Here is a 21,701-nt window from a genome sequence, read left to right as displayed (position 1 = left end):
GAGGGGACAGTAATGGTGGTACAGATGGTGGAGGTGGTAGATGTGGTGGTGGTGGTGGTGGTGATAACGGTGGTGATGATGATAATGATGGTGGTGATGACGATGATGGGGAAGTGTAAGGCAGGAGTGGTGGTGATAATGGTGACAAGGAAGGGGACGTTGGCAGTGGTAGTGATGGTGATCATGGATGTGATGGTGCTGGTGATGTGGTGGTGGCAGCGACGGGGATGGTGATAATGGTGGTGATGGAGGTGATGGTGAAGAGGAAGGTGGTGGTGGTGGTGATGATGATAAATGGCGGTGATGATGGTGATGAAGAAGAGAAAAGTGATGGTGGTGATAATGGTGTTAATAATGACGAAGGGGAAGTTGGTGGTGGTGATCATGGCGGGGACGGTGGTGGAAGTGATACTGAATGCTATGGCTCATTTTCTCCCAGATCTTGGTCCATGGACCAAATATCACTGGTAGAAGGGCCACGCTGGGCACAGGCTGAGGAGGCCAGCCTGACCTTGGGGTTCAGGGCTTAGGGCAAAACCAGCCAAGGCTGCCATTAAATGTTTCCATCTGAGAGGTCCAGCAAACCTAAGCTGCCTTCTACAAACTCATGCTGGTGATAAAGCTAATTGTCCAGGCCATAGTTGGCCAACCCAGGTCTATGCCTTTGAAATTCCTCCAAAAACCCTTTCTCTCAGACAATCCCTCCCTAGTTTTCTGTCACCCACATAACTCCCCAGATTTCTAGGATACCCACAACAAGATGCCTGCCCTCCATGACTCCAAGCCCCGCTCCCTTCCCCTCTAAATCTTGTTCATCCTCAGTCACCTTCCGAGAGATTAGAGCTAATCTGAGTGACGATTGAACTGTCCTACGGTGTCAAATTGTTACTGATGTCAAAGCCAGCCATTCTGATTCAAAAGAATTGTCTAGTGGTAGAATTTCGCACACAGTGACAGGGAGACGGACTAGGCATTTTGAGAGCTTTCAGTGAGGAAAAACTTTTCTTTCAAGTGTATAAAATCTCATCACGTCACTTTCTTGTACTCTAAACATGATGGGCTAAAGAAAGAAGAGATGAATGTGCTGGTGAGAGGAAGTCTAATCCCAATCAGTAGGCCAGGTTCTGGGGAGACCACCATGGGCAGAGACGGGACATGGTCCCCACCTTTGTGGAGCTTTTGGTCTAAAACAAGCGCTGGCAGAACCAGCCCACCGCCTGGTTTTGTAAATAAAGTTTTATTGGAACAGAGCACTCCCATGCACTTACAAACTGTCATGGTTGATTTCATGCTACAATGGCAGATTTGAGTAGCTGTGACAAAGACCATATGACCCACAAAGTTGAAAATATTTGCTATCTGGCCCTTTATAGAAACAGCTTGCCAGCCCTAGTCTAGAGGGATAGCACACAGCAAAGAACCCCACAAACAGCAGTGCTGGAGGAGCCCTATGGTCATAGAGAAACAAACTGGAGAGGACCCTCTGATGGGGGAGGGTCCCGTCTGGCCTTGTACCAGAAATGCCACAGCAGCTCGGGGATCTCCACTCACAGCTCTGCCCACTGCCAGCTGACTGTGCCCACAGACTCCTCTAGCTCTCAAAAAGTTTAAATCTTGAGAGAGAAGTTTAAATCCTTCAGTATGGCGACACAGGGGAAAAGACACTTGCCCAGGATCCCACCGTGAGGCCAGGACAGAGCCCTAGGAGAACCTAGCCCCAGGAAAGCAGAGGGTTCCTGACTCCCAACAGAAATATGAACTATGTCATAGAGGAAAATGCTGTCAACTTACCTACATCCTTCCCAATGGGATAACTGTGCCATGAATCAGCCACTGAAGAAAATGACCCGCCCCAAGGAACATCTGTCAGTTGAGTCAGGCAGAATGAGCAGAACTTGGGGGCCCTCTGTAACACACATAGCCTGACACGGCAACCTTTGAAGGACTCATCCTAGGGTCTTCAAGCAGCAGGAAGAGCGTCAGGCCTGCCGTCATCTGCCAACAGTGTTCCCTTGGCACCTGGCATGGGGTCAGGGGACAGAGGAGGCACATGCTGTCTCCACCCTGCCTAGAAACAAGGGTGCGGAGGGGAGGCAAGGACAGGGCTCCAAGGATCACCTCCTGGCTCCAAAGACGTCATCTGAGGGAAGGAAGTCCCTGTTTATCAAAGCCATAGCCAGGAGCCTTTGTTTACAGAGCTGCTTGGGGACAATAGGAGTGAGCCCTGAGCAGCCTTCTGAATCCACAAATACAGGTCAGCATGGCTATGGCATGAAGACGTTTTATCCAAATATAGTGATAATTTTTAAAAGGGAGGGCTCTCCAAAATGCATACACTCAGTCTAATTATAAGAAAACTACCAGACAAATTCCAACAGAAGGTCATCCTACAAAATACTTCACGAGCACATCTCAAAATTGTCAAGGTCATCAAAAACACTGAAAGGCCGAGAAACTGTCACAGCCGAGAGGAGCTTAAAGAAACAGGATGACTAAGATGTAATGTGGTGTCCCGGATGGGATCCAAGAACAGAAAAAGGACATTAAGTAAAAACTTTAAAAATCTGCATAAACCATAGACTTCAGTTAATAATAATGTATCAGTATTGGTCCATTAATTATAACAAAGGTACCAGACTAATATAAGATGTTAATAATAAGGGAAACTGGGATCAGAATGTATGAGAACTCTCTGTATTGTCTTCTAAATTTTTCTACATATCTAAAACTAACCTAAAAAATATATAGTATTTAAGAAAAATTGGAGGGAAGGAAAACAGAAACTTATATTCACATAAAATCATACTCAGAATTCCAATCAAATACATCACAGCTGCCTCACTCCCCCTTACGACCCCCGCCCACATGGATCCTAACACACCCACCCCAAGCTTGGAACTACCATCTTATCCTAACCCTGAGCAACTCACACAGGGCCTCAGACTCTTCCGCCTCCTTGAGTACAGTCCCCCCCAGGCCACAGGTTACACAACCTCACTGTTCATCATATGACCCAGCCACCAGGCCTTAGGACCCGCTCAGGACCCCACCTGCCCCCTGAATACCCCAGCCCTGCTCCAGGATGCTCCACCACCTCCAGCTGCTGCCCTCTCTCTCTCCTTCCCCAGGCACCCAAGGTGAGGGTCCTCACTCCCTGTCTCCGCCTCCTCACCCTGCAGACTCTTCTCTACCCACGCTCTGTCACCCGCTTCTCACCCCACCGTCCACTTGATGTTTTTGATGCACACTGCTAAGCCCTAGGGACATTCCCAGACCTAGTGGGATTTGACCACACCCTTCTTGACCCTCCCTCTTCTGTCTTGAGACCCACTCTTTCTCATCCAATAGACAAATGAGAAGGTACGCAACATCAGTCATTGTCAGGGAAATGCAAGTTAAAACCACAATGAGATATCACCTCACACCTGTCAGGCTATTATCAACAAGACAAGAAATAACAAGTGTCAGGAAGAATGTGGAGAAAAGGGAACCCTCGTGCACTGTTAGTGGGAATGTAAATTGGCGCAGCCGCTATGGAAAACCGTATGGAGGTCCCTCAGAAAATTAACAATAGAACTACTTTGTGACCCAGCAACCCTACTTCTGAGTGTCCGAAGAAATCCAAAACACTAATTCAAAAAGACATATGCATATGTCCCTCTATGTTCATTGCAGCATTATTTATAATAGCCAAGATACAGAAGCAACCTAAATGTCCATCAATAAACAAACGGACAAAGAAGATATGGTATGTGTAATATATATATATATATATATATATATATACACACACACACACATATGTATATGTATATATTTACATATATATGTAATATACATAGTAATGTAATATATATGTGTATATATATATACATACATGTATATATATACACATATATATACACACACATATGTATACACATACACACAATGGAATATTATTCAGCGATAAAAAAGAATGAAATCGTGCCATTTGCGACAACACAGAGACTATTATGCTAAGTGACAAATACTATGTGATTTCACTTAACATGTGGAATCTAAAAAAACACACAAATAGAAGAGAAACAAACTCATAGATACAGAGAACTGATGGCTGCCAGAGGGGAGGGTAATGGGGGGATGGGAAGAAAGGGTGAAGGGGAATAAGAGATACAAACTTCTAATTATAAATAAATAAAGTCATGAGATGTACAACATTGGGAAAACAGTCGCTATTACAATAAGTTTGTATGGTTACAGACAGTTACTAGACTTACCATGAGGAACACATCGTAAGGAATATAAATGTCAAATCACTATGTTATACACCTGAAACTAATATAATATCGTAGCCAATTTTTAAAAAAATTAGTGTCACATTTAGGATCCCGGGCCAGCACCACACACACATGTGCACAAACATGTGTGTGTGTACGTATATGTACACGTGTACACACACACATACCTACACACATGTACTTGCACACTCACATGTGCACACACCACTGCTCATTCCCAGCTCACAGCACCTCTTCTTTCCTAGATCAAATCGAGTGTAAACCGTCCGAACGCCAAGTACCTGCTCAAAGGAGAGTATGCTGATAAGGTCTTCCGGGTCAAAGAAGACACAGGGGACGTGTTTGCCTTTGAGAGGCTAGACAGGGAGAAGATCTCTGAGTACCACCTTATTGCCCTCATCGTGGACAAGAACACCAACAGGAACCTGGAATCTCCTTCCAGCTTTACCATCAAAGTTCACGATGTGAATGACAACTGGCCTGTGTTCACACACCGGATTTTCAACGCCTCTGTGCCTGAGATGTCCGCTGTGGGTATGTGCCCAGTCTGTCCCTCGCCCTCCTTCCCTCCCTCATCCCCAGCCTAAAGGCATCTCTCCGTTAGCAACTTCACTGCCTGGGCCAGGATTCAGAGAGCTCAGAGCAGTGATTATAATAATGCCTATTTGCCATGTTATATGGCTTGAAAGAAACGCTGGTCCACAGACTAAGGTGTGGCTTGGCCCCAAACTGAGCCCTGATCCGAGTCATGGACTGAGCCCCGATCCTGATCGAGAACAGAGCCTTAACCATCAGAGACACACACATCTGATTACTCTTTAGAACAAACCCTCCCCACTGCTCCGCCTCTCAGGACTGGCGCACCACAAACATAGTCTTTGCACGTGAAGAAATGCCAACCGTACCACAAAGGCAAGGAGAGTCATCTGTGGGACACATGCAGGAGTAGAGAGGGGAGGACTAGAACCCTCACCCCAAGGGGTGTCACCAGCATGGACCCCAGGTGTTCAGAGGTTACTATTCCTTCCTCAATTCTACCCACAGCCTCCAGGAGGAGCCAGAAAAGGACTCCCTTCCCCACTCCTTAGTCCAGGATCCCTGGCCAAGACCCTGGGACCAGATCTTCCTGCTCAGTCTGAGGACCCTAAGTGCACGGGGAAAAGCGCTGTGACACCTACTCCTTTGGGGACACCTTCCTATTCCTTTGTTTTCAGCCTTCCAGGAGAGGAAAGAAGCAGCCCCTCACTCTCCTGGGTTTCTCCTCATATCCCAACCCCCTGCCCCTCCTTCATTTCCCTGGAAATGAAAATCACCTGCTCTCTCTGCCCCCTTCAAGGTTGACCAGGCTGGGCCTCCACCCCTGCCAGCACGTTGCCCCCACACGAGGCTTTCCTCCCTCAGGACGCGGGGGAGATGGGTTCAGGGAACAGCCTATGCCCCATTGTCTCTCTCCTGGGGATGGGATGAGGGGCCCGCAAGCACAAGGCAGCAATCCCCGGACGCTCTCTCTGCAGGGACCTCGGTCACCCATCTGACAGCCGTGGACGCAGATGACCCTACAATAGCAGAACACACCTCTGTCACATACGAAGTCCTGAAAGGAAACGAGTATTTTGCCATCGATCAGTCTGGTCTGTGGGACTAACCCTCCTGGGCAGGCACTGGCTTAGAGTGACTGGGGTGGATATCCCATGTACAGGTGCTGAGGAAGTCCAGTGTGACAGGTCTCACCACCCACTGAACCACACTGTCCTATGGAGGTGGTCAGAATCACACATTAAGACAAGGTGGCTGGTGAGGGCAGAAGGAAGCAGACAGGTGCCCAAGACATGGACTCCAGTCCAGGAAACAAAAGCAGGCCCCAAGTGGCAGAAATAAATGTTGGGTATGGATTCAGACAGACCTGGTTTCCAAATCCAGCTCTCCTACTCACCCTCTCTAAGACCTCAGGCAAGTCCACTAACCTCTGCAAGCCTTGGTCCCCTAATCTGAAAATGGCAACGCTTATATTCATATTGCATGGTAGCCGTGAAGTTTGAATTAGTGTATGGAGAGCTCATGGTCCATAGTAATTGTCTATTAAGTGTGACTTTAAAAACTGTGAGGACTGAGCCTTGGGAGCAAAACAGAAGTCCCACTGGCCCGACCCTGGGCGCACTGTTCTTCAGAGGGATGGCAAGTACACAGCCCAGATGCCACCACATCCTGTAAGGCGCCCAGGCAGGCATCACTAATCTATCATAGCACTCTTTCCACGCTGAGCCTAGAGGTGGCCTCACGCTCTTTCTCGGCACAATGCTCCAGGTGGCTAAGGCCAATATTGGACCAAATAGTCTAGGCAGCTTTGGCCTGGCAGAGCAGGGCATGGAGGCAGGGGGTGGTTGGCCAGGGGTTCTCAGCCCTGGTGGCACATGGATCCACATGGGGAGGTTTTAAGTCAGGTGCTCTCAGGGGAGGGCTCAGGCATCGGTATTTTCTACAAGTTCCCCAGGTAACATGGCTCCTGCTGGGACACTTTTACAGGACTCATTTCCACGACAACCAAAGACTTGGACCGAGAGACGAAGGCCAGGTACGAGGTCGTGGTGGAAGCACGGGATGCCCAGGGCCTCCGGGGAGACTCAGGCACGGCCACTGTGCTTATCACTCTGCAAGACATCAACGACAACTTCCCCATCTTCACCCAGAGTGAGCACGGCCCCGAGGGCCCCGGGGAGGGCGGGGCTTGAGATGCTCCAGACTCAGTGTCCTGGGGGGCTCTCAGGGAGGAACCCAGAGTCCCGCTGTCTCTCCCCCGACCTCAGGGAAATCATTTTGGCTCAGGGAGAGGTCCTGCTCCCAAGGCTGTGCCAATGCCTCCTGTCGTGGGGCCCTGACCCCACCCACAAACTGATTCTCCCCAACCAAAGTCTGACAAGAGCTTTTCACATGCTCTGGGAGGGGCTGGGGAAGAAGTCAGATGGCTTATCACTTGCACTGTCCAACACTGAGGCATAATTCAGTCTCAGCTGCCCCCAAGGACAGGCCAGTTTTCCTGAGGTGGCCTTACTGTGCATGGCACAAGCTCCCTAAAGGCAGGACTTGTCTCTCCTGTCAATTGATAGGTCCCTTAGCCAAGTGCCTGGTATACGGTAGGTGCTCAATAACTACTTGTTGGATGGATAGAGGGATAGGACAGATAGAGCAGAACCTCTTTGCCTTGGGACCCAAAATTTCAGTGGCATTATTACTGTTATTATTTTATCATGTCCATTTCCTGTATCGGAACCTATTAGGATAATATGAGGGACAATGGCCTTGTTTAGCTCATTAACCTAACGCCCGTTGGGGCACCCTATTTGCATCAGCCAAGTACACATTTGCGGTGCCCGAAGACATCCGTGTAGGCAGCCCCCTGGGCTCTCTGTTTGTTGAGGACCCAGACGAGCCCCAGAACCGGATGACCAAGTACAGCATCGTGCAGGGCGAGTACAGGGACACCTTCAGCATCGAGACGGACTCCACGCGCAATGAGGGCATCATCAAGCCCATGAAGGTTTGTCGGTCTGAGGCAATGAGCTCAGATGTGGGGTTGGAGGCTCTCAGCATCCCCAGGACTCTCCCAGAGGCTGCTCCCAGGTCACAGGCCATCAGAGGTGTACATCTGGGTCAGCTCAGAGCTGGTCATGTGCTTATGAAGACTGTGGCCCTGGAGCTGGGACAGGGGAGCCAGGAGAGAAGAGTTGGTGCCTTAGGCTGGGTTACCCCCGAAGCAGGCCTGGAGGCAAGGATTTGGGTGTAAATGGTTTATTTGGGAGGTGATCCCAGGATGCCCTAGGAGCAGTGACGCAGGAAAAGGAGGAACTTATTGTGGGGCTCCTTCGTGAGCAGGTTATCACTGTGGGTAATGGAGCCCCAGTTCCACTGGGGACATCTGGGGGACAGCTGCCTCAGAGTTGCAGCAGCTGAGGGTGAGGGCGCTGTGGCATGGACTGAGGGCTACTCCTGGGGGCGTTCACTCCCTGGCACCTTCTGGCCTGCCCTGGACACTGGACACGAGAGCCCTGGCAGAGTTACAGTTGCTTGCAGCAGAAAGCTGTATCAGCACATAAGGAAATAGTGAGTGCCATGAGGATGTGGGTGGCCCCTGGCAGTGGCTGTTGCTGACAGCAGCCAGACCAACTGAATCTGGAAGAGGAGGGAAGGTCCTGTCAGGGGCATAGAACGCCTCCCGAATGGCCATTCAGAGGTCCTGGGCCAGGGATGACCCACCTCGAATGGCATACTCCGGAACCCCTCTGTCCAAGCCAGACCGCCAGCAGAGCTCCCGAGTCCATCTCTGGGCAGCCCTGACTGGGGACTGGAGCCACCCAGGGAGTCAGATCGCCTCCACGTTACTGAAGCGGTCAGCGAGCAGGGAAGACATGCAAAGACAAAACATGTAGCCGGGTGTAAGTGCTACAGCGACCTGTGCAGAGACAATGGCCTGTGTCGAGGGGACAGGGATGGGTTCTGAGAGAACATCTGATGACCTCTGAATTGGCTTCTTGAGGGGTAAGTAGGGGTGTACTAAGCAGGCAGGGCAGGAGGAACATCTTTAGCAAAGGCATAAAGAAAAGGCTCGTCCTTAAGGAGCTGTGGCTAGAACCACTAGACTTTGATCCCCTTGAGAGCAGGACTGGGGCTGATCCCTGTCTGTCCCCAATACTTGGAACAGGGTCAGGCATAGAACCAGGCTTCGGGGTGCACCCATGAGGCAGCTGAGTGCAATGGGGGACAGCTGAGGACAGCCAGGCCCAACCACTCCCTTGATGACCTTGGAAATATCACTTCTCCACGTCTCAGGCCCCTTATCCGTAAAATGCGTATTACCTCACAGGTTGCCGTGAAGCTCATATGCCATGTGCTTGGCTCAGAGCAGATGCCCACCATACGTTTCCCTCCCACAGCCCCTGGACTATGAACGCATCCGGCAATACACCTTCACCATCGAGGCCATGGACCCCACCATCAACCTCCGCTACGCAAGCAGCGCCTCTGCCAAAAACAAGGCCCGGGTCATCATCAACATTACAGATGTGGATGAGCCTCCCACCTTCCAGCAGCCCTTCTACCACTTCCAGCTGCGGGAGAACCAAAAGAAACCTCTGATCGGCTCAGTGCGGGCCGTGGACCCCGACGCCGCTCGGCGGACCATTGGGTAAGGAGGGTGTGAGGCTGGTGGTCGTGACAACCCTGGCATTGCGGTTCTTCCGCCTGCTGGACTGAGACCAGGACTCAAAGGGAACACTCGCTTCTCCCGGCACGTGTGTGGGAAGGGGCAGAAGCCAGACTAGTATAGCCCAAGCTCTTCCACTAACCCACGTGGCCGGCTGGGCTCTCGTCCTGCCCAGGCACCCCCCTAGCACGGTCCTGGCCATCCGAGCTGCTCAACCTTGAAGGGCCTGTTCTTTTTGGACCCAGGCTCCCCCAGGTCCCATCTGGGGAGATCAGATAGTCAAGAGAGCAACCAACCAGATGACACTAAATGTGTTTTATGAGTCTTCCCAAAACCACAGAAGGAAAAAGTGTTTATTTCACACCGAGAAACAACATGAAGATCAATAAAGAAACATAAGTAACGCCCACTCCCAGATAACCAATGTTCATCCAACTCATGTTTCATGTGGTCCTATCACGCCTTTCTTCATGACCACACAAACAGCTAGGTACATTTATGGTGGAGTTGCTGTTTGTTTGGATTGGTTTTAAAATGTTTTAGATCATACCATGCCCATTTCATCACTACTTCTTTTTCTGGGACAAACAATATAGTTCTAAGTCCTACTTTCTAGAGCTATTAACGTTTGATAATAAGTATGAATTTAATCCAATCTCATTTTATTCCTGAGGGGTAGTCAATTGTGCCAGCACCATGTATTAAACAAGTCATCATTTTCCCACCTTTGCTGTATACTAAGTTCCTGTATATTCCCAAATCTATTTCTGAATCCTCTATTCTATCTCCACTCTGTTTTATTGTAGCAGCTTAACACCGAAACTTGGTGTGTATAAGGCAAGTCCTTCCCTCACTGTATTCTTACTTTACATAATTTTTATGCACTCTGAAACATTCATTCCTTCATATGAACTTTGAAATTTTTTATCCAGTTTTTTTAAAAACAACAGAATTCTAATTGTGTTTACATATCAATTTTGGAAGAATAAATATTTCTATGTTATCAGGTCTGTTTACATATCAATTTTGGAAGAGTTCATGTTTCTATGTTACCAGATCTTCTTATTAAGAACAAAATATGTCCCTCCATTTTGGCCACATCTCATAAGTTTTGGGGCCATTTTATTCTAAATAGGCTATAATGATTAGTTTTATTTCTTCATAGATCCAAGGGTTTATTTAAGAGATTTGTTTTTATTTTCATTTACAAGTGGTTGGATATTCTGTATTTTTGCTTTAACTTTTTCTGTGATGGAATACATTGATACTTTTTTTCATTTATTTCCTAGAATATCAAAGCTTTTTGCTTTATATATTTTAATCATACTATTCCCTTAACAGAAGTTTATAACTATTTTACCTTCATTATGACTTTTATCCTTATGAAATTACCCAGTTTATTCTGCTTAAACATTTTGCCTTCAATTCCATATGGCCTAATGTTAAGTTTGTCAGCCCTGTTTTCATGTTATTTGTGTTGACCTGATACAAGTTTTCCAACCTTTACTTTTTAACTTTCTTTAGTCATTTGGCTTTAAGTTGTCTCTCGGAAGTAGAATGTAGTTGGCTTTGCTTTTCAACCTAAACTAAGATGCTTTGTGTTTAACCTATTTACATTTTTCATCATAAACGATGTTTGATTATACTTCTTTTATCCTGTTTTACGTTTCCCATTTCTCAATATTTTTTTTTGTTTTCTCACCATCTATTTTGTTCACCTAGATATTTGGATTGAGTACATCCATTTTTACTTTTATCAGTGAGATTTACTTCTATCTGTAAAATTATAAATGTTTTCCTAGACCTGTATTTTGTAGTTCAAAAATCTCTCTCTCTCTCTCTCTCTCTCTCTCTCTCTCTCTCTCTCTCACACACACACACACACACACACACACACACACAGACCACTGCTTTCCTATGTATAATTAATAAATCAATAATTTCATTTTAATTCCTACCAAACCAAGTTTTTATTTTATATTGAGATATTTCTTAGTTAGATGAAGTTTTCAAATAATTTTTTCAGGACCAATCTTTGTGGGTGATATACTTCCTGATTTCTTGAATATTTACAAATACATTAGTTCTTTTGTCTTCTTAAGTTAATAACACTTAGATGTGTTCATATAATCCTAAGATTATAGACACTTCCCTCCAAAAATACTATTAATGTGTTCCAGCATTTAATTTTGTGGGGACTTTCTGAGGTGAATCTGATTTCTCTTTATAAAAATGCATTTTCTCTGTCTAGACTCTTTTCACTTTCTTCATATTGTTTTGAAATTCAAAAGTGTCATCAGGATATGCCTAAATATTGATCTCTTTTTAAAATTATGCCTAAAATCAATGACCTATTTTAATCTGTAGACCTGGGGCTTTCTTCAAATTAGAAAAATTTTCTTTTATTATATCTTTTATTTCTTCTTTTTATATTTGTTCTGGAATTTTCTTCAGTATTAATAAATATATATATTCCAAATAATATATATTTATAGATATGTGTGTGTGTGTATATATACATATATATAATGCTATTTTCCCTCTTTCTTCATCTCTTCATACCTCTTTGTTCTTTATTTCTGGAAAAACTGTTCAAATTTTCACTTTAAAAATTTAATTTTCTTTCACTCAGTTCTTATCTCTTCCAGCTTCTTTTTTATTTCTTCTTGGCTCTTGCCCAACTATCTTTTCATTAATCATAAAAAAAAAAAACAATCCCAGCTGTGGTATAGTTGATTATCGTGCCACCTGCCTGAAAGTGCTATTGATGGAGTCCCAGGCACTACGCTCAGTCCAGTGATGGCAACATTGCTCAGATCGAAGGGTTTATCTCACTGCTCTGAACTGCTCTGGGTGGTAGAGTGCAATGAGCAATGAAAGGAGGACGGAGGAGGATGCAAAGGACAGATCCTGAAGAGCCTCGTCTGTGATGCTGAGAGTTTGAACTCAGCAAAGAACAATGGAAAGCCATGAATCTCTCTCCCCTGGGCAGATACTCCATCCGCAGGACCAGTGACAAGGGCCAGTTCTTCCGAGTAAACAAGAATGGGGATATTTCCAATGAGAAAGAACTTGACAGAGAAATCTACCCCTGGTATAACCTGACTGTGGAGGCCAAAGAACTGGATTCTAGCGGTGAGTGGCCCCATCTGCCAGGGAACCTGGTCTTTCTCCTTTCTCTCATTCTTTCAAAATTGGCATAATCTGTCATTGCAGGTCTCTACAGGTATTACAAGTTCCTGCTGAAGCACCACTTTCCCAGGATGCTATAGAGCTTCCATCCCCAAATGTGCATGGACCAGCAGCATCCACATCCCCTGAAACCCTGTTAGAAGGCCAGGCCCCAAACCCAGATTGAATCAGAATCTCGTGCATGTTACAGTTTAAGAAGCTCTGTTAACCAACAGGCTGCCAGATGTCCCTGTGATGAGAATCATCCAGGGAACCTCTTAACATATGGCTTCTCAGGCCCTTTTCTGGAGGTTCTGGCCCAGTGAACCAGAAATAGTGCCAAGGAAAGTGTACTGAACAAGTGCCACTTGAATCTTATTATTGTGGACGTTTGGAAAAGGCAGCTTTGGGGGCTGTTTATGTTCCAGTTAGTGGGTTGAATTCAAAATCTGCTGCAGCTTCTAACTCCAAGATTGTAAGGTTCTCTAGAAATTAGTGTAACTTGTGCCAGAGGGAAAGGCAAGTGTTGGAGTTTTGCATCCTTTGCCTATATGAGCAAATCATAACTCCCCTCCAGAAAAAGGACTAACATGCCCACCTTACCCAGGAGACCAGCAGCCTGGAGACAGATTGACGTGGCCAAGGCCCCACTAAGTACCACCCTGGAAGGCCCCTGCTTTCTGCTGGGCCCCCCAACGTGGCAGTCAGGCCAACTTCAATGGGCATTTTCCAAAGAAATATTTACCCCTTTTTTCCCCATTTAATATCATTCATACAGTTTTTAAATTTTAAAGGTAATAATTTGTTGTTCATTTTAAAACATAAAAAAACAGAAAAGGAGAAGAAAATTGTTCCCCCATAATCCCACCGTACAGACAACTACTGTTAGCACTTTAGTATAGCTTCTCTAGTCTTTGTTCTATACATATTTTTATACAAGTTTATAATATTTGTGTAAAATCATATCCTGCATTTTTATGTAACCTTATTCCAGAACCACTTTTTCATAATACTAAAATGTCTTTTTTTTATTACATTTTTTTAACTGTAATTTACATGGGCATTATAAATGGCCACATAGTCCATTCTTTTAAAGTGTCATAATTTATTAACCGAATCTCACTTAGGCTGTTTGCCTTTTAAATTATTTTGTAATTAATTGATTTAATTTAATAAGTTATATGTATTTCTATTCAATTACTTACTTGAATCATTAGATTAGTTTAATAATTTAGCTACTTAAATTACTTAATCCAATTAACTTGATTAAACCTTTTTAAAATTCACTTAGGTTATTTACCTTTTTATTCTTACAAGTAATGCTTTAGTAAGCATCCTTGTATATGAAGCTCGAACCCCTTCCTCTTCCACACTTTTCATCCAGAGCACCATCCCTGGCCTCTCTTCCAAGTCCATAGCCCCCTCTTCCTGCAAAATGGGCATCCCTGCAGGAGTGCCCATCTACACACCTTCTGCTCCTGGGCCTGGCACGAGCTGAGCCCACTGTGGTAACAAGTCCTTTCTCCCTGCAGGGACCCCCACAGGCAAAGAATCCATTGTGCAGGTGTACATCGAAGTTCTGGATGAGAACGACAATGCCCCCGAGTTCGCCCAGCCCTACAGTCCCAAAGTGTGTGAGCATGCTGCCCAGGGCAAGGTGAGTCTGGCTCAGGGGGCGAGTGAGGGTGGCACCCTCCTGGGACAAGCTGTGGGGCACCACCTCCCTCCCATCCACAGTCAGCTGGCATTTCACTGAGCTTAATGTAACCTGTACAACAACCTTAAGGAAAGGTGACATTATCCCCACTTTATAGATGGAGAAACTGAGGCTCAGAGAAACTATGTGGAGAACAGATTGGCGGGGAAGGGGCTGGTATAAAGAGTGGCTTTATGGAGATCATTTAGGTTAGTGTTGCACGGGAGAGGCAGCCATGATCAGGTCTAAACCCAAAATCTCCATCAGTGAACCCCAGGCCGCCCCAACACCACCACTGACTGTTCCCCATCTTTCACACTCCAGCTGGTTGTACAAATCTCGGCAACAGACAAGGACATAACGCCAACAAACGTGAGGTTCAGATTCTCCCTGGGCACCGAGCACAGCAACTTCACCCTCACAGATAATCACGGTATGCATCAAAGGAGTCAGCCTGGCTCTTAGGGGGCTCAGGGATGGGGTTATTTGAGTCCTGAAGCGCCAGGGTCAAGGACCAGCCAAGAAATTGGGGGCAGGCCCTCACTGGGGTTTTCACGTTATGGAACAGTTTGTACAACTTCTGCCACATACCTTATTGGTCTGCAATGGTCAGAGCCACCCTGGCCAAACTGCCAAGTGCACATGGCCTGCCATTCCCTTAAGATCTAAGTCAGCGAGGCATACAGAATAGATATGGGGTACAGACAGAATAGATATGGGATGCTCTATTCATGAACTAGCCAAGGAATTCCTTCCCATACAAGATCTTTGTGCTCAGCATAATTACAAAATGCTGAACTTTGAGGTCACTCCCAAAGAGTCAAAACCGGAAATGTGAAATCCAAAATGCCAAGGATAGAGAAAACTGTCATAATTCAGTTATAATAACTACTTACCACCAGGTGCCCTGGAATAGGATTTGGCCCACCAATCACAACCCAGAGAGTCCTATGATGTCAGCAGTGACCAATCAGAGCTTGGGAAAGTGATGATGCTGAGTTGATTGAATTCCAGCCAACAGCAGACAGGCTTCCATGGCTTCAGCAGCTTCCTTACAAAAATAGAAAAAAATCCCCCTTGAGTCTAAATAGAGAAATCCTTCCCCCAGTACGGGGTGAATGGAATCCCTACCCATCCCTGACTGGCGAAACTGTGGTTGATGAGGAACACTGTATAGAAACAGCCATTGCCACTGTTGAGGAAAGTCAGGGAGTGGGGTCCCTAAGAGTGGGGGTAGACCCAGGGGATCAGCCACAGCCTCCTATGAGATGGGCAAGGTGGTCATGATGTGTTGACAGTCAATGACAGACCATTCAACATTCAGCTCTTTAGCAGTAAATAATGTGGCAAAAATACCTGTCACCCCACCCACAAGGTCCAACTAAATCCCACCTCAGAGAAGGTCTACAATCGGGTAGAAAGCTTTAAAGGCCAACCAAAAGATACCCATATGCAACCAGGAGGCACAACTGTTGGTCCCAGATTCACTTATAACATGAATATCATGCTATAGTATTAAGTGAGTTTAGTGAGAAAGCCCTCATTTCTCCCATAAAATGTCAATGCCATATCGTTGATTCTCCATTATAATAGACATGACTACTAAACAATGAGAGGTCACTGGCTATCATTTGAAATCTAAAAGATGGCCTCCTTTGCTTTTGGATGGCTTCCTGAGTAGGCAGACCCTGCACAGCTGCTCAAATTCCCCTTCTAAATCCTGGAGCACGGAGTCCTTGAACCCTCCCCTGACCATCAGCATCACAACCTCCCAGGGAGCCTACAAAAGGCAGATTATCTGGCCTCTGCGCAAAGCCACTGAGTCAGAAATGGGGGAGGGAGCGGAGGTGGGGATTGCTGAAAGAGGGTCTGAAAATCAGCAGGTTTAAAAAGCTCCCTTGGGGAATTCTCCTATACATGAAACCATTGACGGGAGCTGAGAGGGAGAGCCAATACTAGGGCTGAAGCAGTCCCAATTCCAGCCTGTCCCAGAAATCCCCAATTAGGTGTGTTAAGGAGGAAGAAAGGTCAGGTATATCAGTTGCCCACAGACACAGAAAGCAAACATTGTACATTCTGGCCAAGCCATTTTTAGAGACTAAGTCAAAAGGAGCTGCCCAAAATAGCCCCTCTCTGGAGGAACAGACCTGCACTGAAATGGCTGAAACACGAAGCAGGGGATGCAAAGGGCACAGAAGCAGCCCAGGCAGCACAAGGGCTGGCGCAATCAGAGAGGGCTCCCTGGAGGAGGCAGGCCACCCCATCAGTGTGGATAAGGGGACAGGCACTGTGGGCAGCACAGCCTGACCCTGCAGCCTTGGTGTTTCCAGATAACACAGCCAACATCACAGTCAAGTACGGCCCGTTTGACCGGGAACGAACCAAGGTCCACCATCTGCCTGTGCTCATCTCGGACAACGGGAGGCCGAGCCTCACGGGCACCAGCACGCTGGCTGTGACAGTGTGCAAGTGCAATGAGCATGGCGAGTTCACCTTCTGTGAGGAGATGGCCTACCAGGCGGGCGTCAGCATCCAGGCGCTGGTAGCCATCTTCCTCTGCATCCTCACCATCACAGGTCAGTACCCAGGAGGGCAGGGAGGGGACACTGTGTGGGCTGTATACCAGAGGAGGAAGAGGCCAGGGACCCACCCCTGGGCCAGTACCCAACGTGGGCCCCTGGTGTTCAGAGTGGGGGCCAGGAAGGCCAGCTCGACCTCCCTGGGTGCCTAAGGGTGGGGGTGGACCGGGGAGGAGGACAGGCCTTGGGCCCTGCTTTAAAATACTTTATATATGACATTCACTTACTCAACTTTTATATTCATTTATTCAACTTCATGTGTGCCAGCTACTGTTCTAGGCATTTATTTACATGAACCTACTTTGAAAACAGAAGACACAGTTCCTCTTTTGGAAAGAAATAGAAAAATCTCAAAACTTCTAGTTTAGATTATATCCATGGGCTTTTTTCCCTTTCATAGGAACCCTCCAGCTTTGAAATCTTTCTTGTTTGGGACTCTGAAATTTTTGGAGTATTTTAAGCCTTGCCTTAGTTTGGGTTCCCAGGAAGCAGACCTGGGCACAAGGATTGGGGTGCAAGTGATTTATTTGGGAGATGCTCCCAGGAAGCCCAGAAGGTAGATGGGGTGTGAGATGAGGAATGGAGGCAGCCAAGGAAGAAGGAATGGAGGAAGCCAAGGCAGCCAAGGTAATTTGTCCCCCAAATTACCCCCGTGAGTCACGGGAGCTTCCTTCCACTGGGACTGGGCGGCACTCATAGCCAGTGTTTTTACCCAGCAACTCCCACCAGCTGATGGTTGGGGACTCCTGTGAGAGGCAAAAATTCTCCTGCACTTCACTTGCCATGAGATGGGGCAGGGGCCCATCCTCCAGAGGACACCTCAGGTGACAGGAACTGGGGAGAGAGCGAAGCACCCACATTCTCTGCTCCAGGCCTTTCCTGCCAGTAGCTCCCGAGAGGCCCCCTGAGTGAGCCTCCCTTCTGGGGGCTTCTGTGGCAGAGAGTCCTGACCCAGATTCCTCTTTTAAGAATAGTTAATAATAATAATGGTAATGGCATTGCCACCACACACAGAATTGCAGTAACCTGATAACCACCTGACCAAATATAAACGGAGCAGAGAAGCCATTATTTCCATTTTACAGGCAAGGAAAATGAGGCTCAGAGAGAACATCTCAACTTTACTTACATACGTAACAGTTTATTAACTAATTCAAGACTAGAAGGACAGAGCCTGAGGGATGATCTAAGTCTAATTGTAGGAGCTCAGTCCACCCCTCCTCGGGGGGTTTGGTCACCCTCATACATCCACACTCCTGAGCTTTCATCAGGGTCAACATCTACACCACTGCCAACCACGGTAGTCTCGGCACATCACTCAACCTCTCTGAGCTCATTTGCTTACCTGTAAAATGGGACAATAGTACCTAACTTCAGTGAGACAACATGGAAATGTGCCAATTTCATGCCAGCATGTATACAGTAGGTGCTCACTGCTCCTGCAATGAGTCCCATGTCTGCCGTCCCCTCTATTAAGCATTATTATCATAACTGTCAACGAACCAATGGATCAGAATTTTTGCCCTCCAAATTCCGACTCCCTCCCTTTCGCCATTCCTGTCCCCACCTCTGGCTTTCTCCCTTTCGACATGACAGAGAAGGATTTGCCACAGTGGTGTGAGGAGGGAGGAAATGAGGATGCAGGTAGATGGGGTTGAGACTGGCAGAAGAGAATGAACTTGAAGGAGGTCCCCTCTGTACCTCTCCCCGGATCCTTACCAGTGGCCGTGACATCCAGTCAGGATTCCCTGGGAGCAGGGCCGGGCAGATACTACGGAGGTGGTGGATGGTGGGCCCACCAGGCGTCTGGACCAAACCAAACCTTCTGTGTTGGCCTGGGTGTCACAGGGAAGCTGGGCTGGTCCCAGAATTCCCAGGGAGGAGGGAAGGGCGCAGTGTCCCCCCGAGGGTGGTGACCTCCCGTTCCGCTGCACCTGGTCTAACTCGCGCTGCCTTGCAGTGATCACCCTGCTCATCTTCCTGCGACGGCGGCTCCGGAAGCAGGCCCGCGCCCACGGCAAGAGTGTGCCGGAAATCCACGAGCAGCTGGTCTCCTACAACGAAGAGGGCGGCGGCGAGATGGACACCAACAGCTACGACGTGTCGGTGCTCAACTCGACGCGCCGCGGCGGGGCCAAGCCTCCACGGCCCGGGCTGGACGCAGGGCCATTGGTATACGCGCAGGTGCAGAAGCCGCCGCGGCGCACGCCCCCTACTGTGCACGGGGGACCTGGGGACATGGCCGCTGTGATTGAGGTGAAGAAAGACGAGGCTGACCACGACGGCGGCGGCCCGCCCTACGACACGCTGCACATCTACGGCTACGAGGGCTCCGAGTCCATCGCTGAGTCCCTCAGCTCCCTGGGCACCGACTCCTCTGACTCAGACGTCGATTACGACTTCCTCAACGACTGGGGGCCCAGGTTCAAGATGCTGGCCGAGCTGTATGGCTCCGACCCCCAGGAGGACCTCGTGTATTAGGGAGCTGCGAGCCTCTGCGCCTGGGGACCCAAACCACTGCAGCTTCCGCCAGTCGGACACCAGGACCTGAGCCCTCAACTTGTAGCACTGACAGCCCAGCCCAGCAGCCCTTCCTCGTGAGTCCCAGAGACCTGACCACCTTGGGTAGCAAACTCCAGGTCCCTGAAATGTCCAGGAACATATGTCAGTGATGGCTACCTCCCAAATGCTGGAAAATCCCAGCTAGTGTTGTGTCTGGGCTTGGACCTCCACATAACCCCGCCACCAGGGACCACAGGTCCAACACAAAGACTTTCTTGGCTCCTCAAAGCAGCTTATGGTCACCTGCCAAGGAGAGGTCTTCCCCTGAGGTCCCTGAAACCCCTGGTGAGGCTGGTAAGGCCCTGGTGCCTGTCTGCCTGGAGGCAAAGTGCAGGACAGCATGACCTGTGGCTGACACGCCCAGCAGCCCAGTCCCAAAGGAGACTGGGACTGTCCATCATGCCTGCCCTGCTTTAACTTCCTCACCACCCCCTCCCAAGTCCTGCACCACGCCTGGGCCCCTCCCCAGGTCTGTCAAGAGGGAGACAGTGGCCCTTGGCAGCTCCCAACTTCAGGTCCTGAGGTGACCTCACTTGTCTGCCATGCGGGTAACTGTGCTGTACTGAACATTGAAAATTCAACCAAAGTCAGGGAAACGGCTCGCCGAACTTTGAAGCAACTATGAATTCATCCTGAAGGGACAGTGGGTACCAAGCGTGACAAATCCTAGAGTGAGGGATACCTCCACACCCATACCCTCTGTAGAGGGCCTCGAGTAGCTGTGACCCCAAATTGAGCCTCATCAACACCCCTCTAGTTTTGCCTGGGAAGTGGGAACCGATGTTCCCAGAGCAGAACACCTCTCCCCATCTCTGTCTTGCCTGGTCACTCATTCATGCTCTCTTTTGCCTTTCTTTCTTTCTCTCCTCATCTCTTGACTTAGAGGCACCCACAGCAACTAGCAACTTTGGCCAATGTCCAAACCCAAACATGACTGCAATGGAGCCACACTGTTTGCCCTCACACCTCGGTGTTGCCACCTCTCAGGGAACCCCAGCAGGGCCCCATCCCTTGGGCACACCCTGCAGAAGACAAGGCCCCTGCCCTGCCCAAGCCCTAGTCCTCTCTTCATGTCCCACTTTCAGCCACACATGGAACATTCCACTGTAAACACGCCTTGGAGAAGTGGCATCACTCAACAGGAGGGTGCAGGGAAGGAGGCAAACCCTCCAACTCGTTCTTGGTCATGACTGAGATTCCCACTCTGGGCAAGGCCCCTCACACTTCAGGGGACTGTAGATAACACTGACTTATTTAACCAGCAACTAGTTCTTCATATACTTTTTGTTTTTACTAATAATACTTACATGATTCTAGCTCTCACAAAAATATAAGAGTTTTGCATAGTAAGCAAGTTGCTTTTTAGGTTAACAATTTAACAGGTTTGTTTTTTTTTTTTTTAGTTTGATAAACAGATTCCTGTAACCTTCTTTTTCCTATCATTGTAGTAACTGCTCTAGAAATAATGACTATAGATTGACCACACTGGTGCCTGAGACGTACTGTATTTTTTATATCTAAATAAAGAAAAATCTTGAAATTCTTCCATTTCTAGAGCTGAGAGAGCACATGTGAAGTACACACACACACACACACACACACACACACACACACACACACGATCATCAAAGGAGCCAGCGGACATTTGCCATCAGAATTTCAGAGACACCACAGAAAAGGGATTGTAGCAGAGAATAACAAGGAACGCCTAGTGCAGCCTCCTCTCCTCCCAGAACCCCATACCATCACCCAGTCTCTGTACATGCCCCCCAATTCCACCCTATACTCTTGGCAAGAACCTCTTGGAGCTGAAGCCACAATACCATTTCCATCTTGCAAATGAAGAATCAGGGAGGTGAGATACATCAACAGTGAGGGGGGAAATCAATCTTGAATTAGCTGGCTGACAACAGTGATTGAGCAGCTAGCACTTTATTGGGATGTATGTACCCCAACATTGGGATCCTGGCTGGAAAATCTCAAAATGAAAATGAGAAGCAGATGCCTCCATGTCAGACTCAGGTCTGAATTGGGGAGGTGGGGGATAAAGCCCAGCTCGGCATGGACCCTGCTCCTTGACTCCTGCCAGCAGGGTTCCCTGGGAAGTGTGTCCCCCAGAAATGATATTTTGCAAACTGTGTTCTGCACAAACATGACTTTTTGAAGCTCTCAGAGACCAATTGGTCTCAATTCCAATTTTTGCTCTTATTTCCCTG

At 47.8% G+C, this 21,701-nt stretch overlaps 1 protein-coding gene across 2 annotated transcripts in view; it reads left to right on the top strand.

Moving 5' to 3' along the window:
- CDH5 (cadherin 5) overlaps nucleotides 1-21,033 on the top strand; it is a 33,734-nt gene extending 12,701 nt beyond the window's left edge. For both annotated transcript variants that reach the window (XM_019755125.3, XM_074314782.2), the window contains exons 3-12: nucleotides 4,526-4,814; nucleotides 5,795-5,911; nucleotides 6,804-6,968; nucleotides 7,628-7,815; nucleotides 9,209-9,459; nucleotides 12,470-12,612; nucleotides 14,181-14,305; nucleotides 14,669-14,777; nucleotides 16,675-16,920; nucleotides 18,884-21,033. In XM_019755125.3, the coding sequence (XP_019610684.3) occupies nucleotides 4,526-4,814; nucleotides 5,795-5,911; nucleotides 6,804-6,968; nucleotides 7,628-7,815; nucleotides 9,209-9,459; nucleotides 12,470-12,612; nucleotides 14,181-14,305; nucleotides 14,669-14,777; nucleotides 16,675-16,920; nucleotides 18,884-19,404 (2,154 nt within the window). In that variant the 3' untranslated portion in view covers nucleotides 19,405-21,033. The remainder of the gene's footprint in view (nucleotides 1-4,525; nucleotides 4,815-5,794; nucleotides 5,912-6,803; nucleotides 6,969-7,627; nucleotides 7,816-9,208; nucleotides 9,460-12,469; nucleotides 12,613-14,180; nucleotides 14,306-14,668; nucleotides 14,778-16,674; nucleotides 16,921-18,883) is intronic.
- The last annotated feature ends 668 nt before the right edge of the window (nucleotides 21,034-21,701 follow it).

This window comes from Rhinolophus sinicus, chromosome 8 (assembly GCF_057876585.1).
Source record: "Rhinolophus sinicus isolate RSI-liver-muscle chromosome 8, RSI-T2T, whole genome shotgun sequence".
NCBI classification, from domain to species: Eukaryota; Metazoa; Chordata; class Mammalia; order Chiroptera; family Rhinolophidae; genus Rhinolophus; species Rhinolophus sinicus.
This window is presented reverse-complemented; position numbering and strand designations above follow the sequence as displayed.